Source organism: Dromaius novaehollandiae, chromosome Z, assembly GCF_036370855.1.
Source record: "Dromaius novaehollandiae isolate bDroNov1 chromosome Z, bDroNov1.hap1, whole genome shotgun sequence".
NCBI lineage: Eukaryota > Metazoa > Chordata > Aves > Casuariiformes > Dromaiidae > Dromaius > Dromaius novaehollandiae.
This window is the reverse complement of record NC_088132.1, coordinates 1,995,502-2,014,980: the sequence shown is the minus strand read 5'-3', so window position 1 is coordinate 2,014,980 and position 19,479 is coordinate 1,995,502. Positions and strand designations below refer to the sequence as shown.

The window sequence follows — 19,479 nt, the reverse complement described above, 5'->3', positions numbered from 1 at the left end:
CGGTATTTAACGAGCTTTTCTTTAAAGCGCGGGGCTTCCCCGAGTCCAAGGGCTTGTGAAGAGCTTGAAGCTTTTTTTAAAAAAAATAACAAAAGTCTGGCCTCGGGGGGACGTGGGGGGGGGGGGGGGGGGGGCTGGTGGCCATACTGTCACGTGGGCGACGGAGGTGGCTGGTCCCGTGGGCGGGGCGGCCCGCAATGCTGTCCCGTGGGCGGGGCGGTGGGTCCCGTGGGCGGGGCAGCCTGCGGTGCTGTCCCGTGGGCGGGGCGGTGGCGGGCGCGCAGACGCTGCCGCGGCTCTCCGGCTATGCCCAGGCCCAGGCCCAGGCCCAGGCCCGGCCCGGGATGAGCGCGCCGCGCGGCGAGGCGGAGGTCCCTCCAGCGGGGATCTGCGGCGGCCCGGCGGCTCCGGCTCCCGCCTCTCCTGCCGGCATGGAGGCGACGCCGCTGGCCGCCTCCCTGAAGGCGGCGGCGGGGGGTGGCGGCCTGTTCAGGTGGTTGCGCGGGCGCTGCCTGGGCCGGAGCGCCGCGGTCGACCCGGCCCGCGACACCTTCCGCGCCATGACCGGGCTGTACAGCTCTATCCAGCCCGCCGACTCCGTGTACCTCAGCACCCGAACGCACGGCGCCGTCTTCAACCTCGAGTACTCGCCCGACGGGTAAGGGCTGCGCGCGGCCCGCCAGGGCCCCCCGGGCCGCCCAGACACACACGCAGTTCCCCGGGCCGGCCCCTGCGGGACTGCGGCGCAGGGGCGCCCTGAGCTCCGGTCTGCAGCCTTCCCGGCTCTGTGCGGGCCAGGGGCGCTCCCGCGGGGCGGCTGCCGGGGACAGAGCCTGGCTTGGTTGCTGCGTGTGGCTGAGCAGGGTGTATATGCCGTCTGCAAATTCCTCCCCGGGGCGCTGGGAAAGCACCCCGCTGTCACATTGCTTTTCCTTACGGTGGTGTCACCCTGGCAGTGAGCACGTATGTGGGGGGGAGCCTGAGGTCTAACACTTTGCATGTGTCTTTTAGGGCAGTATCACGACAAAACCCGAGGCAGACTGAAGGCTTTTTCTTATAAAAGCTACCAGAACTGGAAACAAAGTGCTGTGCTGTGCTGTGGCACAGCTACACCTTTCTGCTACCAGTGTGCTAGCAGCTGCACAGCTATCACGTTTTCAATTGTCTGGTTGCTTTTTCATTCTAGGTTAGCGGTTCTATTACAAGCAGTAGGTGATGCACAGCAGCGATAAAGCAGCAGAGTCAGGGCAAAGAGAGGTGGCTTCTGCTGAAACGGTTATAATATTTGCTATTACCTGTCAGTCCTTTCAGGTTCTTGCTTCAGGAGAAGGGTAGATAATAAACTGAGACACAAGAATGAGAACAAGTTGGTGGAATATTATCTTAAGCTAACTATTCACGTTAGATGTCCTTGAGTGCTAAGCTGCTACTGTTTTGTGAGATTGTTTTGAAAGGAGTTTTTTTTTTTTTAGTTTAGGATTACGTGAATTTTGTGGGTCTGCACACACAATTGAGATTAGAGGTGTACTTCTCAAGACTTGCATAAAGGTATGCACATTAAATATATGGACATGGAAATTAAAAGTACCATCAAGTGAGAATTGGACACATTTTAAATAATGAGAAGTCCTGGTACAGCAGCTCAGAACAGAGCAAACTAAATTCAGAGATGTCTGTATAATAACTGTGTATTGTATGCTTTCTTGTTACATTTCCTTGGAGGAAGGACAGCACATCCTGGAGTGGCCTCCAACAGCGTTCTCAAAAAGCTCAAAAGTTGAAATATATGTTATCTATGACAACTAGTCAACTTTTCTGCTTTCAATGAATTTTCATCAGAATAGAGTCCCAGTTTCCCTGTACACCAGAGCTCAGCAGATTTTGCCTTGGTTGCACCATAACACCACTATTCAAATCCTAATTTGCTCCTCTGTTTTTCAAAGAAGGGCAAAGTTAAGCTCTAGCAATTGTCAAAGCCAATCTTGGACAATTATTATGTTGCAGGAAAATAATTCATTTTATAGCTCCCCAGCAAAGTGTACTTAAGGTTGAAACACAAGCTTCTCAAAGCAGTGTGTTCTGTCTTCAGTTGTGTGACATAGAGGCTAAAGTTTTTCTAGGCTAGGACAATTCTTCCAGCTTAGCTACAGTGATATGATGAGGAAAAGACCCATGTATAGATATGCTGTGTCAGTGTAAAAAGTGTAGATTGCAATAGCCGCACAAATGCACTGTGGTTTAAAGTTATTTATGCAAGTTTCTATCCAAAGGTATAATTCTGTATTCCTCCTGCTATGCTTGTGCCTTCTGCTTATGAGGCTGCACTGCAAGCTAAACCAGGGACTTTACCCAGCTGATCCTTGTGGGAAAGGAATGTTTTCCCTGATTGGGCACTTTTTTGTGGATGGCTGACCATTTGGGCTAAAAAACCAAAAGTGGTATTTGACTTCAGTTAGGTTTGGGCTTCTGTTATCTTAATACCAAATAAAACTACCCAAACCTTGTTTACTTTTCTTCAATTTTGTGCTGATTAGATTCAAGTTAGAACAATTACAGACCTGCTCTGATTGATGCTGACCAGAACAGTCCTTTGCATTGGTGACTTGTGATCTCTCTGTAGCCTCTCTCTCAAGGGAGCAGACAATAATCAGCTGTGCTGTGGTCTGATTCCTTGCCCATCCCATAGCTGCTTCTGCCTCCTCACAGTACTGTTCCAGGAGTAAGGCTGGGTTACGAGTTGTTTGTCCATTACCAGTTGGCCTACCGATGGAGAGTTGCTGCTCAAGAACTCATTTGGCTGGCTGAGGAAGACTGGTGGGGCATGCTACCCTCTTGCCATAAGTGTTAAATACTGGTCAGAGTTGCTGCAGTGTTGGGGGAACTTCTTGGCATTTGTTTTAGGTCATCTTCACTACTTTAACAGACCAAACTTAACTGTCACTGTAACGTTAGCAATATTTAAAATCAGGCCATTTCAACATATATAAAGCAAGTAAGTATTAATGTACTGGATAAGCTAATGCAAAGCTGGACAGCCTCCCCAAATTGTGAACTGTTGATGTTTTCTATGCCTATTGGGGACCTCTGTGAACTCTGCTAACTTATCTTTGTTCTCATTCACGAGTAACGTGTATTCTGGAAAAGATCTTTGGTATTCATCTCCTGGGAGAAGTCTTCGAAAGTTGTTGATATTTGTGAAGAGATGCCTAGAGGTCTTGTCTTCATATGGTGCTTTTCTCAGTGGGTAATATCTTTCAAAGTGTAGTTCCTAAAGGCTAGCTTGTTGTTTGTGAATGAATTAGTGATGTAGTAACATGTTAGGTCTTGCTCCAGACTTTTCTTCTTCTGTGTCCTTAGAATAGTAATGATGGCTTGTTTTGGTGGCTGTTGCCAAATTAATCTTAAAAAGCATTAAAAAACAATTAGGTACTCTGCCAGCCTGATTCTCTGCTAATGCCAAATTTAGACTGGTGCCAATGCCTTGCTATTGTTGCCTCTGAGCATTAGTTTCTTAACAACACTGCTGCATTTAGAAAAGAAACTTGTTAAAGAACTGTTTTCTGTGTAGTTAATAACAAATGATGTCTGATAGCAATCCTCCTGACTTCTTGTTATTGTAAAAACTAACTTCTACATCTAAACTTCCTATGGTTTTAGCAAGAAATGACCAAGTTGTGAAGTGGCCAGATATTTTAAATAAACCTTTGGATCGCATTTCTGCCTTGAGCAGGTGCTGGCTTCATGCTATTCTGATTTAGAAAAATGCAGTTGGCAGAGCTCCTTTAATAGTCAGATTATTGATAAATCCTTTTCAGTTTGGTCTAAAAATTCTGCTGCTTCTGAATACGCAGACTGAGTGTCATCTTTATGATGCTTTTGGGTTTATGGCAAGGTGAGTAGCCATGCAAGTCAGTGTTATGGAAGGAGAGGAGCACCATTCCCGTTTAGCCTGAAGAAGCAAATCATTGAACTTCCAGTACCAGGTGCTTGATATGAAGTAGTCATGTAGCTCAGGTAAAAAACTGTAAAGATCTTATCGGAATACTGACACAGTTGATCATTGAGGCAGTTGTTTTCATATGTTAGCTTTCTTTTTATTAGAGGTAATACAGTGACAGTGTGAATTATCCAAAAGGTGTCTCACAAATAATTGGTTCATAACATATGGCCAGCATTCCAGTACTCTTAACACTTGTGCAGGATACACTCCTGTGTTTAGTATGGCTTCTGTCAGACTGTTGCATTTTACAGAACCTTTCAGTTGGTGATCTGTCACTCTGAAATGCAAATTACTGTAATATCTCAGAATCCCTGAAAAACTGTTACCAGCGAATGGGTAGAGGGAAACAATAAAATAGACACAGTCATATGGGAAATCTGCAGTAGAATTTGAGAGCAGAATTCCTTTCCTCTTATTTTCGGGTACCTTCATCTGTTGTTTTCCTTCCTGCAGCAGTCAGCAAACATGTCCACATGAACAAAGTGGCAGGTTTCATGCCAGAACTTCATTCTTTTTCTTTCCCCAATGAGAACAACTGAGTTAAAACACAAAGCACTGTATTGATGGGATAATTACCTTCAAATAATATTTTTAAAAAAGTGAAATAAATAAACTTAACTGTGTGAATTGACTAATGTCATTGGATCTTATGAAGTACACAGCAGCTATTAAACAGTCATCTTGCCTATAAAAAAGTGAACTAAAAGATCATACTGTCTGTTCAGTGAATGCATAGCTGTGCATTAATTTATTGGAACAACCAGGCTGAAAAAGAGTCATCATCTCTCTTGAAAAGTAGGCTGAGAAGTTAGCTGAACCAAAAGAATAGAACAACAATCTAGTTTCTTATATGTTTTTTTTGTGAATTAGAGGCTGCTTGAAAGAAGTTATCTAGAAAAAGGCAATTAAAAAATATATAGGCTCTGTGCACTGTGAATAAAAAAAACAAGCTAAGTAACGAACAACCTAAGTGGTGTTTCCATGAGGTTAGGGAATGGCATTAGCTAGGTAGGCATAGATGTTCATGTTTTACTAACTGCAGAGGCTTCTTTTGTGCTTTATTCTTCTGCAGGTCAGTACTGACTGTTGCTTGTGAACAAACTGAAGTCCTGCTTTTTGACCCAATATCTTCAAAGCACATTAAAACTCTCTCTGAAGCTCATGAAGACTGTGTAAATAATATCAGGTAAGTCATAAGGGAATAAAAGGCCTAATTTTTCCTTACTATAGATGCGGATTTTTTTTTGTGATAGTATACTAAACTTTTCTGCATTTTCTTGGTGGGGAGTGGGTTTGTGTAGCCATTGGGCTGCTGTTTGCTTTGTGCCATTTCCTTCTCCTCTGCAACTGTGGGTGAGGCAGGCTGGAAGGGGAATAAGGAATCTGATAGTGGTGGTATATAATGCAGCCAGATGTTCTTTTTGATGGAGGATCTGCAGTTTATGGGAGAGGAAGATTATTCAAGGTGTTATCAGCTGTTTTAACTAGTTCTCAGAATGCCCTAAATGAACACAGTAAGTCAGAATGAAACTATATGGTTTATGTTTAAAGCGTAAGTCAAGACTGTAGAAAGGCCAAAGATCTATATGAAATTTGGCTTACATTTTGTATTAGTTTTAATACAAAACTGGAATATAAGGAATAACATGTTGTAAGTGTTTTAACTGAGCTCTGATTTCAGAGATTAGGTTGCAGCCTTCACTGGGCAGGTCATTCCACATCTCCTTTTGCTCTTGATGTTTGGCCGGCAGCAGTCGAATTGCTGGATTGTGAGAGTAACTGCCATAGATGCATAGAAATTTCCAAAGATTGGGTGGTTGAAATGCAGCTATTAAACTGAAGAGCTGGGAAAGTGAAATGACTTCTGCATTTCAACTTAAACTGAAGCTTTTATGGTTTAAATCCTTTTGCTTGTTCTCAGGATGAATATAGTTACTGGCAAACACAGGAACCTAAATCATTGATATTTCTGTCATGTGATGTTTTTCCTTTCTATTTGTGCTACTTCTACCTGTTCTGGGTCTGAGGATAGATATTCAAACTTGAAACCACTTTTTTTTTATTTTTTATTTTTTTTTTAACTTGTGGACAGTGTTGCAGCCTCACTTCACTCAGCTTCTCTGAGCTTCATCTGTGAGAAAGCATCTAAGGAGTCAGTTCTAGACTAACTCTTTAAATCACTGTAATGTGCAGTGAAATTGCTGGCAGCTGTCAGTTTCACACTTCTGCTCAGCAAAAAAGAGCCTGCTGCGCATTTCCCCCCAAAGGAGCTGAATAAAATGTGGTGTATTAATGTCCTCGTGAGTTCTTGAGATAAACTGATGCTTTTCACAAACTGCTTGTCCTTTTCAAAAGAAGAGAGTGAAGTTTTACATCAGTTAGATGCCTTTCCAGAAAGGCTAATATGAATGTTGGGGCTAGCTGACACAGATAGAGGAAAGGATAGTGAGAACTGCTCTTTTATTGCGAAAACTCAGCTCTTTGGATGTCTTGTCGGTGGTTCTCATTTAAATGTGCTTAGCTTATAGATAAAACTAGATGACAAATAAAGCCATGCTGCCAAGATACCTTGAAGTCAAAGGCAAGCTAGTTTTTTGGGGTTTTTTTTGATTTTTATACATCGCTAATTCGGTATCCAATCCTTACACTCAAATGACTTCCAGTGGGAGTGGTATGTATGTTGAGTTTTGGCTAAAGACCGGAGATTATCAGGGTAAACAATTACCAGCTGATTATATTAAGTACTTAATCTGGTGATCGTAGCAGTCTAACTAGTACAACCCATAGTCTTTATGATTTTCTCATCTTCTAAGCCTCCTTATATGACATTAGTGTACCTGTCATCTCTGTTCTGTAAGCGTGGACTCAAGTCTTGTAAAGTGCCACAGGTGCGTGTGGAGTGATATATACGGAGGCATTCACCACTGCATTAAAGCATAGCGTAGAACTGCAAAACTGGAACTAAGCTGTGAAATAGAGAGCTGTGTGTTTGCTCTGCTTGCAGTCATTTGAGTTGAACAGAATTTCACGGACAGCGTCTTCAAATGCACATCTCTAGTGAAGGAGTCCACTACTAACTCTTAAGAATATAAACTTCGGTTACCTCTGCCACTTTTGCGGTTGTTACCTCCTAATATACTGAGATTTTTAAAGATGTTCTGGAATTCCCATGCTAGACAGTTCCCTGTTTGTACCCCTGTTTGTATGTGTCCTTGTATATCTGGGTTTTTTTGTATTTGAAGAGCCCAACTTTAGGTGCCTGTCTCTGAATTCAAACACAAACTGTAGGGTGGAGAAAGACGGGGCAAAAAAGTGGGAGCAAAGCCCCTTGCTTTAGGATGGAGACTGAGACTGTCCAAGGTGCTGCAAAAACTTCTTGGATGCAGTAGGTTCATGTGGCACCTTCTTTGGGCTCTGTAGCTGCAGTGAGCAGTGTCCCTAGGGTTTTGTGGAGCTGGAGATGCTCTGAAGCAGAGGGCAGGCACACAAAGATTTAAATTTGTTTGAGATTCTAGGGAAATATGCACACAATGGCTGTTTTCAGATTTTGATCTAGTAAACATTTGCAAAAAAGCAATGTAATCTAAAACAAGTGGATAGTCAAGTGAGTAATATATGGACCAAGCTATTTGCCGGATTAATTCTCTGCAAAAAAGCACCATTGTATATGCCGTGTAAGAAGTATGGGGCTGGCTTTTTGGTATATTCTGTACAGGAGTGCAGTTTGTCTTGGGTATCTTTGCAAAGTTGTGGTCAGATCATAGAATCAGAGTAAATGAAAAGTGTAAGTTCAAAGGGACCTTGGAGATAATCTGTTCCAACCTTCTCTTAAAAGCAGAGCCTTAGATTAGCTTATCCAGGTCCCCATCAAGTGAAGTCTTGAATAATTCTAGCAAGATTCCACCAATTCTCTATGCCATAATCTGATAAGGCAGGACATTTTTGAAAGCAGGTTCTTGTTAATCAACTTCCATTACAAGCTTTGGGACAAATGCTGTGTTCTGCCTCTTGTAGTGAGGTCAAGATTCGGTAAGATCTTTTTCTACTTGCTTTCCTAACTGACAAAATGAAGTGCTAAGTAATAATATGTGGTGCAAAACAGAGGCAGATCCTTTCAGACTGAAGAGTTCAGGAGTTAAGTAAAGAAAGCTTGAAGACAAAGTATGTTGGCTGAGCTGGCAGGATGTGTGCCACTTGTGTGGAGCAGTAAGGCTTAAAAACAGTAGAGGACTTCCAACAGGTGTAACAAAAGCAACCTTTTCAGAAAAGATCTAATTTGAATGGAGGGAGCTTATGTCTGTGGTGGGAAAAGGAGGAAGATTTAAAGAATAGTATGGGAAGAATGAAGGTGGATATGTGGATAGAAATGAAGAGTAAAGTGCAATTTTAATTTATCAAGAGCCATTAAGATCTTGTTTAGTCTAAAATGAAAGTATAAGATTGCTGTGTCTTTTGATGCTGCCTATCCAGAGTACCAAAGGGATCTGGCAAAAGTGGGAAAGATATAAATTACGTATAGTCTAGGATACCAGGCCTCTATTGCAGGGACTGCCAGACCAGTCAACAGGAATATCTTGTCAGTCAGTGATCTAAATACTGACCAGTCATAGGCTGGTTGTGCTTCATTCAGATATGGTAAATTTAATTAAAATTGAATACTGTTCAGCTGGGTAACTGCTTTAGTTACCACAGGGATTCTCTATGAGCGTGTATCCTGTTCGTGGTTTTCTGATCTTTAAATTATTTAAAAAGAGAAAGAAATTCCCTGCTATGCTTCTGTAGGTCTGCTTGTTCATTCCTAGAAATGCTGGGATATGAAGTGGTGGCATAGTTCTGTTTTTTAGCAGAACTGTAAGTTTGGTTGTCAAACATTCTCCTATAAATTAATCTCTTTTGTCATTCTGTGAACTGTAAGTTTTGTTGCCAAACATTCTCCTATAAATTAATCTCTTTTGTCATTCTGTGTTTTTTCCAAGTTAACTTAAATCCAAGTTTATAAACATTTAAATTAGAGAAGGTGCTAAGCAGCCATAGCTGTAATTCTGTCTAATTTGCAGGTTTCTAGATAATCGACTGTTTGCAACTTGTTCTGATGACACTACAATAGCACTTTGGGATCTAAGAAAGCTGAATACAAAAGTGTGCACTTTACATGGTCACACCAGCTGGGTTAAGAACATCGAGTATGATACCAATACAAGACTACTAGTAACATCAGGGTTTGATGGAAATGTGATCATCTGGGACACAAACAGGTACGTGTGTGTATGTATGCGTGTGTGTGCTGTCACATTTCTAGAACAGGCAAAAATAGGATTCTTTTACGTAAGATGGAAACGCTATTCATTGAAGGATGCCATAATGCATTTTTAAATAGTGATTAGTTTATAGTCCTTGTAAAGAGTTTGCATTGCCTTGATATGGCAGTTGTTTAGCAGGTAGGGAGAGAAGGGGACTTTATTTGTCGAGACTCCAAAATTCAGTTCTTCCATTCTGAAAATCTTGTGTCTTCATCTTAAAGTAGATAGAAAGTAGTATACAAAAGGAGTTTTGGGGTGGACAGGGATGCTCAGCACATCTTGAATGGTTCTGTACGTTATTAGGGATTACAGTTGGAGTTCATTGCAGCCTCTTTTTCCCCCCCCCGTTCAGGTGCACAGAAGATGGGTGTCCTCACAAGAAGTTTTTTCACACCCGTTTTCTTATGAGAATGAGGTTGACACCAGACTGTTCCAAGATGTTGATCTCGACCTCCTCTGGATATCTTCTGATTTTGCATGACCTTGATTTGAACAAATCTTTAGAGGTTGGCAGCTACCCAATTTTAAGAGCTAGGAGAACTACATCAAGTTCAGGTGAATGTGGGACTGTAGGGTAGAGGGGGCAGAGGGTAGAGCCTGTGCAAGTCTGTCACCTCAGGCTGGCAATCTTTAGTTTTATTTATCTAACATCCTTAGTACTATAATAAAAGAAACATAAGTGAGCCAGATGTGTATACAATTACTCCAATGTGTATACAATTACTCTCCAACAATTACTAATGACTACTGTGTAGTGCTGTAATTATTCTCAATGGCAGACCTGGTAGAATCACATGCTCTGAAATTCTACTGCTTGTTTCGTCCTGCTGTGTCAAAGCAAAAAAGGGGCAGTCACTAGAAACTCTGCCATTTGGTGCTAAATATAAAAAGAATGGCCTGGGGAGAAGTTTATGCTACCGCTTCTAGTGGTGAAGTTCTTCTACTTCAATGGAGTTTGCCTCTTGTTTGTTGTGCTAGCAGCTTGTGTGAGGCATAAACATAATGGTACTTTTAGGCTGTAAATTGAGCTATCTGCAATTTTTTGAAAAGTGTTTTATGAAGAAGGTATACCCCTCCTTTCCCCATCCCAAGGCTTTACTTCCTAAGGAAGGTTAAGTGAGGGAAATACACAGCTTAAAAGGCTGTTCCTAATGTTAAAATCATGTGGCTGATGGTCTTTGCAGATACAACATCTACAAGTTCATCTGGTCCTCGAGCTGTTGGTTCACCATGTCACCAGAATGATTCAGGTCCACTGTCTGAGAAACATATGTCACGGTCCTCACAGCGAGAAGGTGGGTCAAGATAAAGAAATCATGAACTTTTGATTCATTGTACCCAAAATAGGCCAGAGTATAATAGCGAAAAACTGCATTTTTGTTTCTTTGGATTTTAGAAGAAAAGTGCCCCATGACTTTTGTAAAACCAATAAATAGCAATGCACAGCAAAGTCTGGAGACCTAATTTGTTTTTTTCCCAAGAAATCTGAAAAAAGGCAACAAGATATTTGGTATTAGTATATTATCTTTGTTATGCAGAGGTACTGTCTTTTCTTTGTTTTTTTCTTTCCTTCAACAAATTTCACATGCATGATCTTTTAAAAAAATTAAAAAGCAGCAGAACTAAGCCCTCATAGCTGTGTTCTGCTATTTGTTTGCCTTACTCGTAGAAGCAGGTTTCTGTTGTTTCTCCATGCAGAGTCAGTAGCATGGAAAAAGAGTAGGTAAATTGCTTAGGTTCTAAAGGGTTGGCAGAATTATTTGTGAAGCTCTGATTTACAAGGCAAATCCTAGCTAAATACAGATTATTAAAAGCAATGAAACTGCTTAGCTGGCTGGATTTGGTGTTGGATACCCCTTCAGAGAGTCAGCATGAACTTGGACAAAGTGGCAAGTATTTGTGTAACTCACCTGCCACTTTAAAATAAGGATAGTGTTAAGCTTTAACTATTTACAGTTGTAAGATAATCATAGTTGTGAAAGAAGGAGGGTTATCTGGATCCCAGGGCATGATTGATCTGCAAAAACCTCTTTATGGGTTAGCGTAGAAGGGAGGCAACTTGCAAATAGCTGAGCAGACTTACAAGAGTTTGGAAAGGACATCATGCAGGTTTGACAACCAGTAGTTCCTTACAAGAACGGCATTCTTAAAACTTTGTTTTAATGATAATGAAAAATTCACGTGTGGACACTTATTCCTGACTTAGTTCACAATATGAGATAATTTTAACTTTGGTCTTTGAAGATGATTTTTAAAAAAGCTATTTGGAATCAAGACTGAGCCCTCAGTATTAGCTTCAGTTGTTAGTATAACCTTTTTTGGTTTATACTTCCATAAAGCTAATACCATCTTTTCTAGCAGTTGGATGTAAGCTTCACATGCTTGACTAGTCTGAGTAGACTGAAGAAAGAGGTGAAAATAAATCTATAGAATCTGTTACACTTAAAGTTGACTTCCTAGGTGGATCACCTAGAAATAGTCTGGAGGTCTTAACACCAGAAGTTCCTGGAGAAAGAGACCGTGGGAACTGCATTACATCACTACAGCTCCATCCAAAAGGGTGGGCTACGCTTCTGCGGTGCTCAAGTAATACGGATGACCAGGAGGTAAAACAAAAATATTTTTTAAAAGGTACTTTGAATAAGATGTATCAATCATACAACTGTGTTGAAAATTCCTTCTTTTCAGGTAAATATTGAATCTGAATACATTAGTTAATGCACTTTTAAATAATTTTAGACTAAGATTATGAAGCTTTTTTTTTTTTATAGCTTCCTTGTAAGACTTTGTATCTTGCATTTATATTTTTGATGCCTAGCTCTTTCAGGGAATATTACTTAAAGTATAAAGCTCTGTTAGAAGGTTTCAGACAGTACTTGTGCTTCCAGCTATGTGAGTTAAAAAAAAAATGTACCTGTCAAAAAATGGAAGGAGGGTACTTGGAAAAGACACAAAATTATAAAGTTGGGTATTGGTGAGTGTGGTTTAAGTTGAGCAGACCATCTCCTCTGAAGTTTTTTCAAGAGTGTGTGTCCTCAAATGCCTTCAGAATATTTTTCGTCTGTCAGTGTCCCAAGGATAAAGTATTCTTTCTATGTTGATGAATGCTTTTTAGAGACTGCTTTTATACTGCTGTGAAAAATCTTATGGCATATTTTTGCATCTTCTTAAAACTGCCACACTTACAGATTTGAATATAATACACTCCAGTCACACTCGGAAATAACGAAAAGTTTTTTTTTCTGTGGACTATGTAGAAAAACCAAGAGCCTGAAGATTGTGATTTTAAGAACACCTGCTTCTGGAAAAACTAGCTTCCAGGTTAACTCAAGTTCTCTTATAGCTTAAATCCAAGCCAGAACCTTCAAAACGTCTGAATTCTACCACATGATCCTCTTCTGACCATCTTGTTCTCTTAGGGTTATTTCCAAATCATTGTCATGACAGTTGTTCAGACATCTTTGTTGCAGACATCAGTGTCTGCAAAGACACTGAGATTTTAAATTTATTTTCAAAAAAAAAAAAAGATTGAATACTTAGCAAGTGATAAATAGTTTAGTTAATATGACAGTTTACATAAATTGAATTATTATGGAAGAAAGCCACTCTTTGTAGCTTCCTGCAGATCTGGTATAGATGACTGAGTGGAAACTTAGCAGATTTATTATCAATTTCAGTATTGACTCTGTCAACTTCTAATCAAACCATTATGCAATACAATTTTTTGAAAATGCAAATATTAGATTGGGTTAATACTGACAAATGAGCTAGTTATAATTTTCTACAGTGCTATTGTCTACCTTAATGTTTTCTACAAGCACTCATACAAGGTGTGTGTTCTTTTTGTATTTACTACAACAGAATACATTGAACAGAACTAAGAACGTTTCTTTTGTCTGATAGCTGGAAATCTTCAACACTGTCTGAATCTTTCACAATGATGTAAACTTAGTTTGTAATAATGGATTTGTATTTGGTTGGAAATTAAATGATTACATTCTGCATTAAAATACCAGGTTGTCTGCCATGTTACAAACTGTCTATAGAGCTGTTCATAGCATTCCTTCCAAATCTTTATTTGACCTTTGCAAGATGTGTTTCCATTTTAAGTTAAGAGTACAAAATACCAGTGAGCAACTGTAAATTACTGTAGGCTGAGTTCTACTTTTTTTTCTACATTTCTTTTAAGTGTTTACCTAATTAGAGTAGACTCCTGTCAAAAGGATTAGGCTTTACTATTTCCAGTTAAAAATTAGATTTGAAAGATTACATCTAGCAGACATACCTGATAGCTCACTTAATTAAAAAAGTAGCTTTGACACTAAATAACTGTTTTGCATAGACAGTTCAAAGGGGAAAAGATGCCTAGGGACAAATCTATTTTCAATGGTTCATAGTAAATGCTTATCAAAGATCAGATAGGCAACTGTGACCATTTCTCTGTTTACTTTATCTCTAGCAGCAATAAATAAGTATTTGAATACTCTTTCAATATTCTTTTCTCTGCCTCTCTCTTTAGTGGACCTGTGTCTATGAATTCCAGGAAGGAGCCCCTGTGAGACCTGTCTCACCTCGTTGTTCTCTGCGATTGACTCACTGCATTGAAGAAGCCAATGTAGGCCGAGGGTACATAAAAGAACTTTGTTTCAGTCCTGATGGTCGGATGATTTCATCCCCGCATGGCTACGGGATCCGCTTGTTGGGATTTGACACACAGTGCAGCGAACTTGTTGACTGTTTGCCCAAAGAAGCTGGTCCCTTACAGGAAATCCGTTCCCTCTACTCTCACAATGATGTAGTACTGACGACGAAGTTTTCTCCAACACACTGTCAGATTGCCTCGGGGTGCCTTAGTGGACGTGTTTCTTTGTATCAGCCAAAGTTCTAGGCACATCCTTACATCAACAGGAACTTCAGATGTTTGTGTTAATAATTACTTCAGTTTAGGTGAAGTGTGTTCTTTTTGAAATTATGTAAATTCAGATAAGATCATAGTTACTATGGTCTGTGAACATAACAATGAAACAAGTTCCCAGTCCATCACTGTATGCATTCTGATACTGCATCCAGAAGTAAGGCTCTGTCCATTTTGTTTTCAGCCTACTGTGCAGACCTCTGCTCCTGCTGATTCTATGCCATTGCGTTGTCTTTCTGGTTGCAACATTGCACAGTAATACTTGTTGATCTTTCATTTCTACACAACTTAAAGTGGGCTATCTGAAAGAAATGTAGATGGAGCATGGGTTCAGCCAAAACTCACCCAGGTCCCACTGGTACGACACCTCTTTGTTCCAGAGGAACTGGACTTCCTCACATACAATTGCTTGGCCTTTTCTCTTGCTGAAACTGCTATACAATGGTTATTAGATAATGGAGCTGGTTTTGTGCGTACTAGAGTAGTTACTGGCACAAAAAGAAAAAAACATTTTCATTTATATATAAATTTGGTTATTTGTGATTGGCTGGAAAAAACAGTAAACTTACTGTAATGTTTTGCTGTAGTTAAAATCTTTTTTGGCTGTTTTTCCTTAATTGTATATATTGTGTTTATTGCCAGAAAGAGAAGATTCTGGATGGAGATGTAGCTGCATTTTCCTCAAGAGAATTTAGTAGAAGACTGGGGCAGGGAAACAAGAGCTGAATGGGTAAAAATCTTGCCATGTAATCACTGCAAATTAACTCTTCAGAATGTTTCTCAAAAAATGAAAGGTTAGCTAGTCTCTGAGTAAACTGTATTCCTTAGCCACTGGGGTTCTGTCACTTTTATTGTGGGAAGCGTTTTGCATTGATAACAAATCTTGATAACCTGTTTCACAGTTAACACTCTACAGAATTCTCAGCTGATACTAAAGCCATATTGCAACTGAAGTACAGGACGTTCTTCTGTACCCTGCATACACCATTGTTATGAGAGGAATCAGTGTAGGAAGTGTCCATAACTTCATCAGATAAGCATTTCTTCAAATGTATTGTCAGTTTGGAGTAGATTAAAAGCATACTCTGTCTAAAGTAAGGTCTATCTGGATTTAACTGGACTTATCACAAGATGTGAAAAATGTTAATGTTTAGCATTAATTTACATATTAAGCATGAATGCCAAGTTTTACTCCTTGAGTTAATACAGCTAACCTTGTAAATGTAACTTCAGTCTCATGTCCATATCAGTTTATATTATTCTCACCACTTACAGATTCCAAGGTAATATTTTGAGTATTTCTCTAAGATTTTACTGGCAAAACATACACTAAACTCTACAGGAAGCTTTGCCTAAGAAGGACCATCATATTTTGGTATTTAGATTCAGTATCTACAGCTTGGCAGAACATGCTTATTGAAGGCTGACTGTTATGTCTTTTTGCAAAAATTGTTTGCTGTTTGGGAAAAAGGAGACATATGTGAAGATGAAATAGCTGGAAATACATAAAGCTGAATCCTCTGATGTGATTTTGAATTTATGTAGGTAATGTTCTCTGTGGTGCTGGTGGAGGTGTCATTGAAATTTAAGGCTTCTCTGCAGTGTGAGGAAAAACTTAAGATTAAACTTTCTATTTCTGCTGGTGAATTTCTTCAGTAATAAGCCTTTAACATTGGGTATTTGGTAACCTGAGGACTGGACTAGTTAATTACTCTCCTTTGGTTTTCATCATCCCCAGCAAATGAGTGATAAAGGACTAAATGGAAATAGGTGAATATTTGCAACTGAGAGACATCCTATTCCTGGATAAATGTCCAAAATGTTATAGTCTCATGTTGTTTTTTTAATGGAATTATTTGATGGTTCCCTCAGTAGAATGTCTTCCCAGCTGGAGGAGGCAGAATTTTTCTTTAAGTAAATGTGCTGAGTTAACTTAAAATGCAGAGGTATGCTCATGATATTCTCAGCAACTCAAATTTTAAAATGTCCCATAGCATATATCTTTTGAGCAGTTCTCTTGTTGTTGAAACTATTGCCTTGAACTCAGAATTACACTGATGGGAAGTCATAAACTAAAATTCAAACACTTAAATATTTAAGTGCTTTCAGAAGAGTTTAAGAAGCCATTCATAAAAAGGTACTTTCTTCTCTCCAAGCAAATGGGCCAAGTCATGAAAAATGGGGCCTACTGACTGCATAAATAAAGTTGTATAGTAGTGTAGAAATACGCTAGCCTACCCGGACCGGTTAGTTATATATCACTTCCATTGGCATCCACCTTCTTTAATGTGTGTATAAGAGCCTGCCAACCCAAATCTAAATTGTAGGCAGCTTGGATTTGTTGGTTTGTTAGAAACACTTGAGAGAGACTATTCTGGTCTTTGACGTAAAGTACGGAAAGTAAAGTGTGCAAGTAACGATGACAGTGCTGGAAAACAATTTTCTCACGCAAAGAAGGAGCCTAACTACAAGGTATTTTTAATTGCCAGGCTATTCACAAAAAAAAATCTGTGTGGAAAAAATGCTGGATACTATGTTCTTGAAATTAATCCAGTGGAAGTGTTAAATTTACTATGATCAACCCAGGAGAAGTAGATAGATTCTCAAGTACTTTGAAATCAGAATGGAAGGTGGTTATACAAACACATGGATTTTTCTCTGCTCTCCTCCATTAAAAATGGTGGCCTGTTAGTAAAAAAATAAATAAAATAACAACAAAAAAAGATTTTTCCGCCAGCCTCTCATTTTGTGGACCATGAGGACTTTTTCCAGAGACCACCTCTCCTTATTGGCTGCTGCTTTCTCAGCTTATGTAATGTTTAACTAAGCATCATTTAAGGAGCTATAGGACACATTTTGAATAGCTCCTAAATGGTGTTTTCACAGACTTGAAACATCTTCATTCTGGAGGCTAAGAAGCATCTGTGAAGTCAGAACAGTTTTGGGTTCTTTCATGGCTTCCCCCCAGGAAGACTATCAGAATTCCCTGAACTGGTAAATTGCTTTGACTTTAAACTATGCCTGTTAATATGTACTGAGTTTTACTTTTCTAATTCTACCTCATGATATGCTGTTTTTTATAAGGTTATTGTTCTGAAATATTGGACACTAACTTTTCTGTATAAAGATGTGTTAATATAAAGGGGCACATGTCATATTGCATCTAAATACTACATACCATGCAAAGCACCAAGAGTGGTAATTTAACCAGTGTTAGTCATAGCTCTGAAAACCAAGACCATTGAGAAGTGTAAGACTGATTGTAGAAGTTGACCTGGTTGATGGTTTGATGTTGTGTTGATGCTTTTGTAGTGTGTACAACATGAAAAGGAGGAGATACATTTTATATTGACAGATTCTGTCTGTGTAAACTATAAGAATATTGCCTAACTTTTCTGATTAAATTTGCAGTAAGTTTGAATTAGAATGAGTAGATAACCTTAAGTTGTGAGTGATTACTCCTCTACATCAACACTTGGAAGTTTTCAATGAAATCTAGTATAGTTTACCTATGAAGTTCACCTAACAGTTATCTTGAAATTGTATTCAGTAATTTATAACTGATATGCCTTGCAGTTACATCTTGGGGGAGGGAATGATTTTCAGCTTTTGTCTTTCTAAATCATATTTTCTTGCCTTACTGAATTAATGAAGTAATTTGTGGGTGAGCTTTATTTCTAGATAGCAAAAAAATTTTTACATCTTATTGCTACATATCAAAAAGCAAATTCTTAACCATCAACCCTTAAACTTCAGAAGGGCAGAACTATTAACCCTCCCCCCCCCCCAAAAAAACCCCTGTCAGATATAAGAAAATGTTTCAAATGATAGATTGAATTATGAATGTTGCATTAATAGCAAAATGCAGTAATGGTTTGTACCAATTTCTCCTTACAGTGGTCTGTTTTAGACCACTGAAGTGTTACACCACTTGCTAAATTTTCAGTATTTCTACTGAAGACAGATTTCTTAGTTTGACTGTAAAGCATGTAATATGCATTATAAATACATGGTTTCACATTCATAAAGTATTGTAGTAAAATAATTCTTCCATTCTCGGTGTGTCTGATTAGCAGAAGCAGATAAGCTGCACAGTAAGATCTCTGTAACAACACTAGTATGTCTGAAGGCAGTTATGCTTTTGTAATAACCTAGGGACCATTTGTTGTTGGAATTAAATGCATTTTCTGAATATTCCATTGGAGGTCAGTCTTTAAATCACTACAGCACTGTTAGTTTTGGGGGATGGGAAAGAAGAAACTTAATGGGATTACAAAATGACATTTCTGTATGTGTACTTTCTCTGTATTAGGTATGTCTGTGTATTTCAATATATACATACACATACAGCCATGGAGAATCGGTATGCTTGTTGAACATGGTTAGTTCAGGGGAAAATGTAGCTTGTATTTCTCAAAAAGCAGTTGGTGGTAGGGAAAAAACACAGTGACACAGACAACCCCCCTCATCCCAAGGTTTGCAGTCTTGGAGTCTTGGTAAGGACACTTTTTTATTGCCTAATACCAGAGTTAGAATGTAGACATCACTTGTAAAAGGATTTTAGGTAATAGCGATGTGAAAAAAAGTCCTGATAGCAAAAAAACATAGATCTGTTGCTCTCTGAAATTTTGACTGTTGACATCAAAAATACACTTGCCAAATAAAAGTGAAGAAAAAGAAATCTAATTTACAAGATTAATAGGTTGGAATAGAAGGAAAAAGTTGACACTGTCAATAATATTTCTGTCCTGGAAGAAAAAATAAACTTTTCCATTTCCTGATAGCACTTCATGGTGTGTTTTATTTATTTATTTATTTATTTAAGCACTAAGTATCCTCAACCAAGTGTCAGGTTTTTTAATACAAAAATAAATTGTTCATGTAGAATATTTTGAAATACCTGAGATTTCATAATAAAATCTTTAGCCTTTTAATGCAATACTAAAAGTATCAGAACTGTTCTGAAAATACTTTATTTACAGCCATATGCTAATTTACTGTTTGTGGACAGTTTCACTTGCTTGCATAATAAATTAAGCACTTAATCGGTGAATTTAAAATCTCTTGCAGTTATCTTACACTGAGTTGTCCTCTATAGTGCTAACTGGTTCTTGGCCACTTGCTACTACTAAGGGAAAAAAAAAGAGTACTAAGAACAAAACAACCTGTGTATCTAACATGTCTGATTTCTCCATCAGTCTGCTACTTGGAACTAGAAGCCTAGAAAGCAGGTGATATGCTGAGGCTTGTATGATAATGACAAA

General features: G+C 39.1%; 1 protein-coding gene across 1 annotated transcript; it reads left to right on the top strand.

Moving 5' to 3' along the window:
• Positions 1 to 216: 216 nt before the first annotated feature.
• On the top strand, positions 217 to 19,001 carry DCAF10 (DDB1 and CUL4 associated factor 10). Its single transcript, XM_026099373.2, has 7 exons — positions 217 to 658; positions 5,073 to 5,186; positions 9,058 to 9,255; positions 9,653 to 9,855; positions 10,485 to 10,595; positions 11,761 to 11,906; positions 13,820 to 19,001. Exons 1-7 carry the CDS (start codon positions 345 to 347, stop codon positions 14,186 to 14,188), a joined length of 1,455 nt encoding a protein of 484 aa, XP_025955158.1. The 5' UTR covers positions 217 to 344; the 3' UTR covers positions 14,189 to 19,001.
• Positions 19,002 to 19,479: the final 478 nt, after the last annotated feature.